This window comes from Magnolia sinica, chromosome 8 (assembly GCF_029962835.1).
Source record: "Magnolia sinica isolate HGM2019 chromosome 8, MsV1, whole genome shotgun sequence".
Lineage (NCBI taxonomy): Eukaryota > Viridiplantae > Streptophyta > Magnoliopsida > Magnoliales > Magnoliaceae > Magnolia > Magnolia sinica.
The window spans coordinates 43,819,825-43,834,267 of NC_080580.1; the positions used below are offsets into that span (position 1 = coordinate 43,819,825).

General features: G+C 37.2%; 1 protein-coding gene across 4 annotated transcripts in view; it reads right to left on the reverse strand.

The window, feature by feature from the left end:
* Window positions 1-8,126: 8,126 nt before the first annotated feature.
* The window catches only part of LOC131253273 (auxin response factor 4), a 115,441-nt gene continuing 109,124 nt past the window's right edge, over window positions 8,127-14,443 (reverse strand). Inside the window, exons 9-13 of one of the 4 annotated variants that reach the window (XM_058254225.1) lie at window positions 10,261-10,423; window positions 9,891-10,166; window positions 9,394-9,449; window positions 9,132-9,322; window positions 8,127-8,519 (exon numbers count right to left, since the gene is read on the reverse strand). In XM_058254225.1, coding sequence (XP_058110208.1) covers window positions 8,366-8,519; window positions 9,132-9,322; window positions 9,394-9,449; window positions 9,891-10,166; window positions 10,261-10,423 — 840 coding nt within the window. In that variant the 3' untranslated portion in view covers window positions 8,127-8,365. Of the gene's footprint in view, window positions 8,556-9,109; window positions 9,323-9,393; window positions 10,167-10,260; window positions 10,424-14,443 lie in introns of all 4 variants that reach the window. The other 3 variants (XM_058254222.1, XM_058254224.1, XM_058254223.1) reach the window with 3 other exon arrangements.

Consider the following 14,443-nt stretch of genomic DNA (forward strand, 5'->3'; position numbering starts at 1 on the left):
ATCTGCCTTTCAATCGCAAAGCAATAGGTAATAAGTTAGTACTAAAGATAAAAAGAAAGACAGATGGTACAGTGGACAAGTACAAAGCACGATTAGTTGTTAAAGGTTTCATACAAAAAGAAGGCATTGATTATGAGAAGACTTTTTCACCTATTGCAAAGTTTTCCTCAATCCAAATGATCTTGTCCATTGTCGCAAGTTTAAATTTAGAGTTATATTAGATTGATGTAAAAACCGCATTCTTAAATGGTGACTTGGATGAAGAGATATACATGCAACAACCCATGAGTTATATGAACAAAAAGCATTCAAAGAAAATCTGCAAATTGTTGAAATCTATCTACGGGCTGAAGCAATCTTCAAGACAATGGTACATAAGGTTCTACTTAGCCATCACTACTTTTGGATTCACAATGAGTAAAGAAAATCATTGTGTATACATGAAACAGTCTGGAGGATCTTTTCTTATACTATCTCTATATGTAGATGATATCCCGCTAGCTGGTAATGCAATTGTTGATATTGATTAATGATTGGCTATTCTCGAACTTTGAGATGAAAGTTCTCGGTGAAGCCAACTTTATTCTTGGTGTAAAAATTATTAGGGATCGCCCTAAGAGATTTTTAGGCTTGTCTGAAGCCACTTATATACAAAAGATCTTACAGTGGTTCAGGATGAAAAATTCAAAAGCTGTTGAAACCCTTATGGATAAAACTACTAAGTTAGACAGAAATCGTGTCCTCAAACTGAAGCTGAGAAATTGACCATATCCTCAGTATCTTATGCAAGCGCAATAGAGAGCTTAATGTATGTTATGCTTTGCACCAGACCAGATATTATCTAGTATCTTTGATCTTTCATTAATGAATAACACATTCCATGTATTCGGTATTGAGTATTTATATTAACTAGGTAAGTACATCATCAACATTTACCATGAGATCATGTAAGATTTCTATTTTTTGTCGGCAAGCTGGTCACCCACTCGCACGGGTTGACCAACCTTGAATGTATAAGAGAGGTACATTTGGGGCGATGTTTATACACTAAGGTATAGACTTCTCTTTATTGTGAATAATAAAGGATAAGGATATGAGTGAGTCGTATCCACCTACAATCTTAAAAGATTGAAGATGAGACTGATCAAGTCGAATAACATAATCGCATCATTCTTTTTCATGCGATGAATGTTATGACCCGAATTAATAATCAGGTTGTGTTGTTATGAGATGAGTTATAGCTCATGTAGAATAACCTGCATATTGTAGACCCGACATATACCTAGTATTGTCTACTTTACAACATGAATCGTAGCCACGTGCTAGAACCTTTTACCTACAGATTGCTTTGATTCGATATAATCATTGCAATGTGCGAGTAGTCAGTCTCATAGATGACTCTTTGTATCCTTAGCTACTATCTTCTTGTGTATAAAAGGATAAGATTGAGCGTCACTACTTTTGTGTACTATGACAAAAGGTCCTCGATTGGCCAGACTCAGTTATGCTAGGAAAGTAGCTTGATTGATTCCGAATTACACATCTGCGTGGGGAAGATCCCGTGACACCTATACCAAGTTTTTAGAACAAAAAATTTACACTTGAAGATTTATCCGCCGGCAGTATCGAGTTGTTTTTTATTAGACTTTTGTAAACAATATTCTTTCTTAAAAGTATATATATAAGTATTGCTTTAAATTGATTTTAGTCGAAGTTTGTGAAAAAAATTGAGTTTTCAGAATAATTCGATAAGTTAGATAAGTGCGTATGTTAGCCAAGTAATCAATATTGGTAATTAACTCTATTCGGTGCGGTCATGCAGATTAGGACAAGCATTGCAAAGCTTGGGTTATTGAGTACTAGTTAGGTGGCCACTTAGTACTTTAACACTTGTGAGAAGATTACAGTGATTCAGCTGGTCCCACACCTCTGATTCTTTTAATTATGATGTTTAGTTTTGATTATTATTAGGCGAGTTAGATGGACAAATTTTTTGTGTCTATCCCACAATGTGATTGAGTGGGAGATGTTAGACATAGGCCAGTGAAGCCCACTGGTGGGTAATCACTAGTGGGTGGGTCTCATGAGTTTAGGTCTCTTCTAGCCTCTTCCGTTAGCAGATGGATTTCAAATTCAAGTTTGAATTTAGATTTAAAAAGAGGAGATAGGGATAAGACCAATTAATTTTTTGTCTCATCCAAACTCCCTATCCTTTCCTATAAATAGGATAAGGTTCTCTCGTGAAAACATAATAAAGAATAACGAGAATAAAAAGAGGAATAGTGGTATATAGAAATTTGTCCATTTAGCTTGTCCTTGGGACGATCTAAGCTATAGATTGTAATCCGAGACCATCTATACCGTAGAATTAGAGGGGTGATTAGACCCATCTACTTCAGTAGTAGATAGGCGGTTTGCTGGATCTGGACCGTTTATCTTCGACTTTGTGAAGGTTTCATATCGTGTAGACCGTCAGATCTTGAGGGCTCACACTTCTACATACTTACACTTTCCACATCACCCTTTCTCTACAACTTTCACTCATTCTCTCTCCTACTTAGTCTTTTAAATTAATCATTACCCATCCCACTCCTCTTAGAACAGATTATTTCCTACCACTTCTCTTACACCACCTCCACCTTAGCCAATGCATGTGTAGGATTTGGCCACATAACTCATCCCTTCTCCCATCAAAATCCAACAAAATGTCATTTAAACATTCTACTCACAACCGCTCTTCCTCTCTTACAACACCTTTCAAATGAGCCAATGCATGCTAAGCCACCTCACTATGGGCCAATGTATGCTAGCCCCTTGGCCATGTCACTAATTCACTCACCCAACACCATCTAATAAAAATCCACCAAAGTGCCGATAAGGATTTTTACTCACACTCCTTACATAAGAAGAATTCCAAGTAAGACCTTAGAACTTTTCAGATTTTTTTTTTTGTCTTAGGTGTTAGAGAAGAGAGCAGAGATGGAGTACAGATTTTGGAGTAAAGGAGCAAGAAGTCCGTAGCTCTTTAAGGAGAGGGTATACTCTCCCATCTTCCCATTTCCTTTTCTTTCCTTTTCTTCTGTTTTTTCTCAATAAGTTTGAAGCCCATTCTTGGGGCTCAGATCGCATGAGTGCAGCCTACCATGTCGATCAAAGGAAGGCCCACCTTGGTACTTAGTCTTGCCCTAATATAGGTCTCCAACAAGATCTTTTGTAATCCATCTTTGGGACAGATTTAGGGGCTCCGTTTTTAGATGTTTTTAAGCCGAACATGTTGCTTATTTTCGGGGTAAATGCACCCTAGGATCTGGCCTAAGGTGGGGTCCATTTCTATTAAGAAATGAGGCCCACATGGACCCATAATGGTTGCCCAAAAATGGCTTAGTGATAGTTGCAAGAAAGTCATGTTTTTTGGGTCAAACCCTAAATTTGGGCCTTTGTGGTGGGCCCCACAAACATACTTTAGGGGAACCAACACTAGGGGTTCGTAGTCCACATGAGGAAAATTAGGAATGATCGTATGCACCACCCAAAGTAGGCCTCACATGGTCAGAAAACAAAGTCCAAAAAGAGGCTAGTGTTGTGCGGGAAAAACTGTGCAGTTTTTACAAGTACCCATATTGGGCTTTGCACCGTAAATTCCACACACATCTTCAGTGGGGCTCCCCATAGGGGTTTTGAAGCTCATATATAGGGCTACCAGAAGGTCATGTCCTCTCGCCAAATACGAGCCCCACGCCGTTGACAATCAATAACCAAAATGATGAAAACACTAAAACTGCATGTCTATATTGCTTATTTTATTTTATCTTTGGCTTACTTTGAACACCTATGCCAGGTCCCACACATGCTTGTCGCACGTTCCACCACTTGGGTCTTGTATACTTCACATACTTCTGTGGGAAGAACCATTTTTTTTTTTTTTTTTACAGCCAAAATGGGCCACACACGATTTGCAAGTAAGCCCCAAAATAGGGCCAGCAATAGTTTAGCAGTATTAACCACATGCAAACTTGTGTGGAACCCATTTTGGGCAACAAACTGTGGGTCTCACGTGTAATATTAGTAGATCCCACCACTTGGAACTTATAGTACACAAAATAGTAAGAATGATCATTTATATCACCTAAAATTGGGCCAGTAATAGTTTAGCAGAAAATGTTGCGCAGAAATTTCAATAACTCATTTTGGACGATGTACCAAAAATTGTACATACATCTCTTTAGCAAGCCCCATTTTATGCGTTTTCAAGCCTCCATATGAAAGTAGGCTCCATGTGAACAGAAATTATCTGCCAAAATGGGCTTAGAAAAAATCTGGTATAACTGTTTCGGTATTTATTTACAAGTAGCTGTTTTTTTGAAGAAGATAGTGGGCCATGTAATTGTGGTGTGTGGGATCTTCTAGGTGGGATGTGTAGGCCACATAGGAGTACTAGGAAAAAGTAACCCACAGCCAGAAGTGGGCACCATGCGAGGGTAAGGCAAGCCCCAAAATGGATTAAAATTAGATGTGATCATATGAACTTGGTAGAAGAAAAACACATACAAATACATCTTGATTCAAAACATATGTGGGCCATGCTGTTTGGTCAACATGTGAGTCTAATGGGAACCCAAAAATGAAACAGATACAAATCTCAAGTGAGTCACACTACTGTGACAGCGTGGTGGACCCCACCTTAGTATATGCATTGTATGTACATTGTGTGCAATGGTTTTGACAGCCCATGTGACCCACCTCAATGCATGTACTCTTGGGCAGCATGGTAGGTCTTATGATGAAGCCCATATGAGCCCAAACACGGAGCCATTTCAAGGCCCAAAAGGACCAAAATCATAGGCTAATGTGTGGGCTACGTGGAATACAAATATCTCTTAATATGTGGGCCATCTGATTCGTGTGTTGTTTAAACATGGGGCCCATTTCAACTTGTGTATTATATTGTTTATTATGTGTGGATGTGGTTACATGATGATGAGTGATGGTTTGATTTTATGATTCTATTCAACCCATTGGTAATGTATAATATTATTCTTTTGACGGTTCAAGGGACCATCACTTTTATCTTTGATAACCATGGGCTCACACTTAGTGGAACACAATCCTATGATGCTATGAATGTTCAAATCCATGATTATGGACCACACCGACCGTGTGGACCACCCAGATGAATGATTGGGTGTGTTGTGGTCTTGGATGATAATACTTGTAACATGTTAAGTAATAAGATAAATGCAATGTGCTTGTAAGCCAAATTTATACACCTTGGGTACTGCAGGAATAATCCTTGAATATGGGCTTGAGCCTTAGGCAAGCCCATTGAAAGCTGGAAAAAAAAAAAAAAAAAAAGAGGAGCCCAAGGGGTAAGTGACAGAGACAAATCATTGGCCTAATAGGCTACTTTTGTGGGAGGCCCAAGTGGGCCCATGAATATTGGAATGTGACATTATCAGATTGGAAAAAGTGTCACACATGAACGCTTAGACTTATGCTTTGAAGCGCTCATAATGTGTAAATTAAAATTCTATTTGAGGTATTAATTGGAAGGATAGAAGGTGATAAAGGGTCCTTTGATTCCATTCTTTAAGGAAATGACAAAGGGCTAGTAAGGTAAAACTAGACCTATGGACCTAGTTTTTATTCCTAATATGTGAATGACAATATACTTGCACAGCTTGTATGACTTGACTCCATGAACACCCATATATGGAAATGGTGTTACATCATATTGGCAGGATGATATATATGGTGGCCTAGTGATGGCCGGTTAGATGAAATGGTTGAATGGTTTGTGTTGAGGCCCGAGGATGGCTAGCTTGTATGATATTGTCAAGAAGAATGAGAATTGTGCACAGTTGTCACATTGGGGATAGATCCCATATTTGAAGATGCTTATCCTCTAAGGAACCCATTTAGGTTGGTACTAGCTGGGCCCTCTTTTGTTGTAGGTTAGGTGGGGGTGAGAACAGTATGTTAGGTGCAAGAGTCCATTTACATTGTCGAGACTAGAAAGGGAAGAGATGTAATGAGCCTACCTACTATCTTGTGTTGGGTCAAGGATGAGGGTGGAGATGTTTTATTCTGACTGCTAACGCTGGGTAGGGTAAAACAAATTTGGCTCTCCCATTGTCAAGTTGAGGACCAGATGGAGAAGGGGTTGACACCCATATTTGATCCTTTGAAAATGCATCCCATACTTGTGCAAAAGAGATTGGGTTGTATTTGTATGGAATGATTGAAATTTATGTAAGGAAATGAGAAACTGTTCAGAGCTGCCTTACACAAAGGACACTAAAGTATGCATTTGAACGTTGCATCCATTCATATACTACTCACTCAGGCTGGTAGATGTGCAACTAGATTATTATGTGCTTATTCATAGTAGCTAAAATTTGACTTAAGTATTGGAACTAACCTAATATTAGAATTTTACTACCTTGAAACACACTATCCAAATCTACGGGACTAACTTGGATAAAAGTTCTTTGTTCTAAACTCTACGACCTGCAAAACCATGCACTACTATCACGACCACATTGTATGCTAGTTATATTCCCTACTTGTTATAACATGCTCACAAATGATAACATGCTTAGTTATTTATCTGTTTTATACCCCTATTCATTTTCTATATGGTATACCCACTGAGCTTGTGAAGCTCAACGTTTTCTCTCATTTTTTTAGAAAGGTACTATTAAGCCTGTTAGGACCACTTGATGCTTAGTCTGTTATTTTTTATTTTTTATTTTGCTCATAGCTTTTAAAATTTTGAGACTAATATTTGGATGGATGATTATATTTTTTTTGGATTTTGATGTGCTTGAGAATTACGTGGGTTGTTGAAATTTGTTTATATTAGAGTAGATTAATACCTTACGTTAAAATATCTCAGAAGAAACAAAAACAAACAAAAATAAAATAAAATTCCCTAGTCACAAACCTGACTTAAGAGCTCGAGAATTTTGTGAGCCCATTTACCAAATATGAGGCATGATAATGAAAAATTGGAAATGCTTTACTGTTGCAAATTAAGTTTGGAGTTCGAGAATTTGGTGAGCCCGCTTGTGGAACTCAGGGTATAACAACATTACGAAAAAAAACAAAAAAGAGCCGGATTCAGGAGTTAACATTTCCAGTTTCTGAATTCGGGTTGCAACAACCTAAGGTTTTGCTTTCTAGAATTTGAATTAAACCATTGTCAAATAAAATATCTAGAAAATATCAAAACATGTGCCGATAGATAATTCATCAAAACCATTGTTAGTAACATGCTGTTTAAAATTAGTTTTTCAATAAAAAATAATGCTATGTATAAAAGGTATTTCTTTCAAATCTTGGAAAGATGGATATGAATAAACCACATTTATAAATGTGATATGGAAATGCATAAACAAGCTCATTACTAAGGCTTACCCAACTAATCGGACACACAATACAATAGTGTTCTAGCATTCAACTCTATCAAAGAGCATATCCTTAGTTAAACCACAGGTCCACAAATCTTTTCTTGCTACCTACACCCACGTCCTTTTGAGGCTTCCCATTACACTTTTAGAGCCTTCAACTCACTCACTCAGATATGGTGCAGTACTAGGGGCATATGACCAAACTATCTTAGCCTACTTTCCCATCACCTATTAGTGATACTTTTCCTCCAGATGCAATGGGTCAGCTACCATCTTTCACCTACTAACCTACCATCGCTGGCAGTACTGGCAGTATAGAGAATACAAAACATTTAAAACCATGAAGTTCGCTAGCCCAGCTTGCACCTTTACATGGTGCTCATGATAACTTAGAAAGTATGTTGAAAATAAGAGTGGCAAATCAATTGATCCACGCCATGAAGATGATAATATGCAAAAGACGGGCCGCAGAATGGGGACCATGGGCAATTCAGCTTAAAGCAGCAAATCTTTTCATATAGAGTAGAGCCTACCAGCCCCATTCATCAATGGTCATCTTATGGAGGAATTGTACCTGGATGTTCCACATGCTTGCCAAGTCGGCATGTAAGCTCCATTGCAAATATGCATGGGGGGCTACCAAAACCTGAAAAGATGTACCTGTCTACTGAGAAAATAAATAAATAAATAAATAAAAGTTGTAACCATCTGCACAAATTATGGAAATCCTGTATTTATTTCACGAGAGAAATTTCCAAGGTCAGATGGATATAAACCCCCCATACAATAGTTCATGAAATTATAATAGTCAATCCAATTCATTGCGAAACCAATACACCCATGGTCCATCTCTAAGAAGGGAAGTCGAAAACCACTTCAAGTCGATACAGGATGTAATATTTAATCACCATAACAACAATAGAATTTTAACTTCTCATTTCTGTTGGAGAAGAATCCTAGGGTCCAACTGATGACGATTTTGGGAGGTCAATGACCACCGGTGCTTCTTCAAGGCAGCTTTGAGATTCATCGCTGATCATTCCAACAGTCATCTTCTCCACTTCTTCATTTGAGTATATGAGGATCTTGCTAACAATTTCACAAAATTCACTGCAAAAGAAGCAATGCCAACATGATGGCTAGGAGCTGGTGAACATGTAGATGAATCAACAGAAGGAACCATGAGAGAAACCACCAGATAATATATGACCAATTCAGTCATGCTGTCACATTACAGTAACTTGCTCACAGGTGAGAGCCTGATTAGAGAAACTACATCAAGAAAAGAAGCATGGTTCGTTTCGGATTATAATACAATGCTCAACCTGCGAATTCCTACAGTCTACTTGGGCTTTAAATTTGTACACGTGAGCCCATGGTTCAGTAATGTTGATATGATTGGCCCCAATATGCTTCTCCATGCACCAAAAATCTCCCTTTTAATGGAAAGGATCCTATCCACCGAGTCTCTGGCCTTCCTTTTTTTCAGTTGAATGTAGATCATTGCTGTATTTTCTTTTGTAGCCATCTAACCTGGGCCACCAATTGAAGCCTTATGATTTTGCAGTCTTGGAGATTTTGGGGACATGGTCTGCAATGGGTCCCAAAATGTCATTTCTTTAAAGAACTGAGCCTCACTTTGTACAACATTAATACCCATACCAACTGCCTACATTTTGGACTTGAGCATTGTATGATACCTCTTTAGAGATAGATACTCACTGCCAAGGATCATCTCCGACGAGCATCATATCATGTTCGCTGTCCGTGTAAACAACCTGCCATCCTTTCTCAGGGTCGCATAGCAAGCCTTCCATATTAAATAGCCTCTCCAGTTCAATCATCAGATCATCATATCCATGTAGTTTTGAGAGGTCAATTGCTCTCCCAACCAAGATCCCTTGCTTATGAACCTGCACCCACATCATTTAGGATATGGTATTGCAGTGAAAAGATGAAAGAAAACTGTGTTATTTCAGATTACCTTAGTGCAACTCCTCTGATCAGAGCCAACCTGCATGTCTGGAACAGGATTTTCCCCTGTCAAGGAAAACCCAAAGAGTTTACAGCCAGTTTTAGTTTCATCATGGGCATTCCTCCAATTTCTCTCTTGAGTCATTGCAGCAACTAGTGGGTTCTGAACATTTGTTGGTTCCTGGGTACCAAGGTAGTGGTCACCTTCATCAGCCCTCAAATCATCAGTAGTCCAGGCACAGGACAGATTGGTAACTCCTCCATCTCTAGGGAGATCGGCCATTAATGGTTGCATCGGAGGAACACAGTTTGCTCCATGTAATTCATTGACTGGCATGGTATTCAAATGATTTCTCAAGTATGGATATGTGCCCTCTGATACATATGGGTATAAATTGGGCCTCTGTGACACATTAAATATACTGCAACGAAGACTGCTTTTCTCCCAAGCATTATGATTGAACTCGGTTATTCTACCAAGGAATGGAAAACTGAATATTTCTTGACCTTGCAAGACCTTCTGGAATCTCTTTGATCCCCCAAAGCCTATACTATTACTATGAGCAGCAGATTGCACCAGCAAAGACTCATTGTTAATGCAGGTCTCCAACATGCATGACGATCCAATCCTTCCATATGCTGGATTCCACATCTTGAGATGTTGGTTTGTTTGATAAACGCCATTGTAAGGTGATCTGGAACTTACATTTTCTTGACCTTGCAAGACCTTAGAGGACTTCATAGATTCCCCAAAGTCGAAATAACTTCCTTCGCCTGCTCCAACTGGGAATGGCAAGATCCACATAATAAAGAAAATAAAATAATGAAAAGAAAAGGAGAAATATGACAACCTGGCCACTAACGAAATGATCCCTACCAGAAATAGGGGCATCTGCTGAGGTAGAATTCAAACTTGCCCGTAATTTCTTCAACCGTGGGCCACATGGAACGCTAAAAGCTGGTAAAGAAACGGATGGCTCTATCTCCCATGGAGAAACTCTTTCTTGTTGTGCACTCACAATGTCTTCATCCCATCTGACCTGTGGGATATGACAATAGGAATTGGTTTTTATCAAGGCTAATTCTTGAAGAATATGAACAAAGAATGAGTACATCCTTTGGGAACATCTGTTGCACCATGCTTAGAAAGAACCAAATTTTGCAAGAATCATGGCTGCAAGTGGATGTGAAGCCAATAGGTGAGATTACATGGAGGACCATTGGCAAGAACTAGAATAAATACTAGACAAATTTTATCAATCTAGATTTTTATTAAAGTTCCCTACTATGATACCTGGGTCTAGGTGTCAAGTATAGGTGCAAGTGTCAAATTCGCCCAACCCCAAATATTAGGGTACAAAGATACTGCCATATCATCATCATCTAAGCCTTATCCCAACAAGTGATTTAACCATCAATATGGCCTTTGACCATAAAAGAAGGAACTTGCTTAACTCGCTAGGCCTTCAAGACAAAGGTGATTCTGTTCATGCTTTAGACGATCTGGCTAATTCAATGTACTTCTATCTAATTATAGACTATGAATCTATCAGAAAGGCCAACTAGCTTCAAAGCCGTTGCGCGCAGTATCTCATGCCACCAATACAAAACTAGGAGAGTTGTAAAAGTCCCCTGTATGGTCCAATATATCGCAGTATAAAAGTCCCTGATGCTATCGATACATGCGATATAGATAGAAACAATCACTTCGTGGGGAAAAAAGAAAAAAGAAAGAAAAGAAACTCCCTCCCTCCCTCCCTCTGGGGTTACATTTCTAAGAGGATTTTGACCAGTCCCTTTGAATTATTTTGCAAGAAATGAGGATTAGGTGGGGAAATTGAGATCGTAGAGCAAAGATTGGTCATGAACCCAATTGGTGAGTTGGTTTTTTTTTTTTTTTCCCCTTTAAATTGCTTCAAATCGGTGGAACACTTAGTAATCCATGATATTGCATTCTCAATCATGGTTTTTTACCTCCGATTTTTTATTTTTAGAAAAATGGGAGACTTTTGGCAAAATCTGAAATTTCTCCGATTTCACCCATTTAACTTGCAATTAGAGCATGTAAAAACATGTGAGGATGCTTGTAGGTTGATTTTCAGATTGATGAAAATTTTTTAATAAAACATTTAACCAAAAAATACTTTTTAAAAAAGAAATTACATTGACCAACCAAAATTTGTTCCTAAAATTTGTGTCAATAAGTGAATGTTGATCTTAATATCAACCATACTCATTTATTTATTTTCAAAGATACATTGAATTTTTTAGAAATATAAAAATAATTTTATATATATATATATATGCACCTTACATTGTAGGATAGATTTAGTGCAACTAATTAATATGTTCAACGTGCTAGTATATTATGGGAATAATACAAATACTATATACATTCAATGAACATATTTTGGATATAATTGCACCACTTCTATACCATAGCATATAGGTTAGTACCCTATAAGGGAAACTTGTTATGTACACTTGCTTTTTGTGATCTTTTGAACTCTTAAGTGTGTAATATTCTTTTAAAAAAAAAGACATCCCTTGAAGCTTCATTGAAAAATTCAATTAATTTCCCAATATTTACCAAAAACAATGATACATTCCCTGATAGATGTATTTCCCATGCGATACCGATATGTTTTTGTATACCAAGGATGTGATACATGCATCGATACCAATATTTAAATCTCTAATGCCAAATAATTAGGGTTGGCAACATGAATCCTATTTTGCCATTCCACTCTATCAGGGGCCATAACTTTAGTGAGAACCATAGGTCATCAAGTATGGATACTGCCATATATTTCCTATTTAGTAATTTGATCGCTAAAATGTTTTTAACTTGTTTTACTCAATTTTAAAGGGTAAAAAAAATGTGTGTGCTCAACATGCATGAAGAGTCCATTTGCACATCTCCCACTATCTGACGATTGCCTGTCTTAAAATGAATTTCAAAGTGGACTTGAAAATTTCAAATTCTAAAATGCTTATAGATTCCTTCCCATTGTCTTTAGCTGGTGGGAGCTAATGTGATCCCCAACTCACCATGCTCCTCAGGCACATTGCAGTTATGCTTAATTTTAACATAAGTTTTATAATTTTAGATATCAAGTGTTCTCAGAGCACTATAAGTTAGAAGGCTATCTGGACTATTAGATTCAACATACATATCATCATCAGTTATAGTTTGAAAATCACATTGGTTAGATAGTATTATCTATCCATAAGTAGGAATTTTTATTTTTATTTTTTTAAAAAAATTTAAATTTTTTAATTTTATTTTATTGTTTTTATGGCCTTCTATTTTCCAATTCTCAAATTAGATGGTTGGGATCTTTGATCAAAGTGATTCTTGAAAATGATAAGCAACACATGATGAGACCCAATCATTAGATGTCTCAAATTGTCAACTAGGCTCATTTTCCCATAGATGATTTGGACTGCCAATTTAAGAAACATTTGAAAAGAAGAAAAAAAAAATCAGTGAAAATTATGAAGAAATGGTGAAAATCGGAAAAATTAACCAAATCAAACACAAACCAAACATGAGTTGGTCATATTATGTTGAGATGACATAAGCTTGGCAAGTACTTTTTTTTTAAAAAAAAAAAACCAAAAAAAAAAGAAAAAACAAAAAAAAAAAAAAAAGAAAAGAAGATTTTTAACCTAATTTTCCAATTTTTCTCAAAATGTGCACCCAAGCTACGATTCATCAAATCTACGGTCCTGCGTTTTGATGATAATAAATGGGTAGGATATGGTCGAAAACGGGCTAAATGCCCTTATGGCATCCAAGAGTTGAATAACCGGAAGAAGATGGGAAGAAATGAAAACAAAAATTCAGAAGTACACTCATATATGTGTATTAGTTCAGACCAATATGTGACTCCCTTATCGGTGCCGATATGTGCTATACCAGCTGATATAAGGCTATGGACCAATTATTTTTATGTGGGCCGATAAAAACCTATATCGCGTATTGTATCGAGCTAATATGGGTACGATATGGTTGTACTTGGCTATACGATAGTGAATCTTCAATCGATGCAGATATCTAGCATCTATGTTATTAATTCCAAATCTTTTGCACTTTCAGTCTATTTTTTGGGCTGGATGGTAATAATTACTATTGATATAAAATTTTCATTTTTTAAAATATCTTTGGGGATGTACTTTTTGTTAGTAATTTGAACATACATTTATGCACGTATGGTATAAATCTAGTTATTTTCATCCCTTTCATTTTTTTTTTACCATTTTCTTAATGTTTTTGCTGTATTTTTTTATTAAGAATTATTATATGCCATTTTTTAACTTTGAGAAATGCTCCAGTGCTTCTAGCGTTAGAACTTATAGTATTTAGACCGTTTATTGCATTGGAAACTTATACGGTTCAATCCAGGTATCTAGACCATTTATTTGGTCCAACAAGCATTTCATAGGCGAGATTGCAAAAAGCACAATGACCCAAATGATCCAATCCATCCTTGATTTGGCCTTTTTTTCTATAGCCATCCTTCTTCTTTTATTTTATTTTATTTTATTTTTTTATTTTTTTATTTTTTTTATCCATGGATGGGATGTTTAGAATTGCTTAACAGAAGTGAGTCTACAAAATCATAAGCAATCCCCATTTCTTTCTTGCCTCCTCACCTCCGGCAACATATCCATTGTTTCCAGCTACACACTTGTTCCACCAGTCTTCCCTTCCTCATTCTCCCATTTCTTTTTGCCTCCTCTCCTAGTGTTCCTTCATGACACCCATAACGTCTGACTGGATGAAGGAATGCGTAAGAGAAGGAATTCCTTTGGTTCTTCTACTACGCGTGGATGGACAATGTGCTATAATAAGCTCCACTCTGTTCATGGACTCTTCCAATGAGGAAAGACTTTGCTTTCTTGCAACTACTATCCAGGAAGGCAATGGATCTCTTATCCCTTCTTCGGTGTTGAAAGATTCAATCATCACTAGTAATAAACTTCTCCTTCAAGATACCACCCCTCTGCTTTGAAGCCAAAATCTTTCGAAATGCTAGTTGAGAAGATCAAGTTTC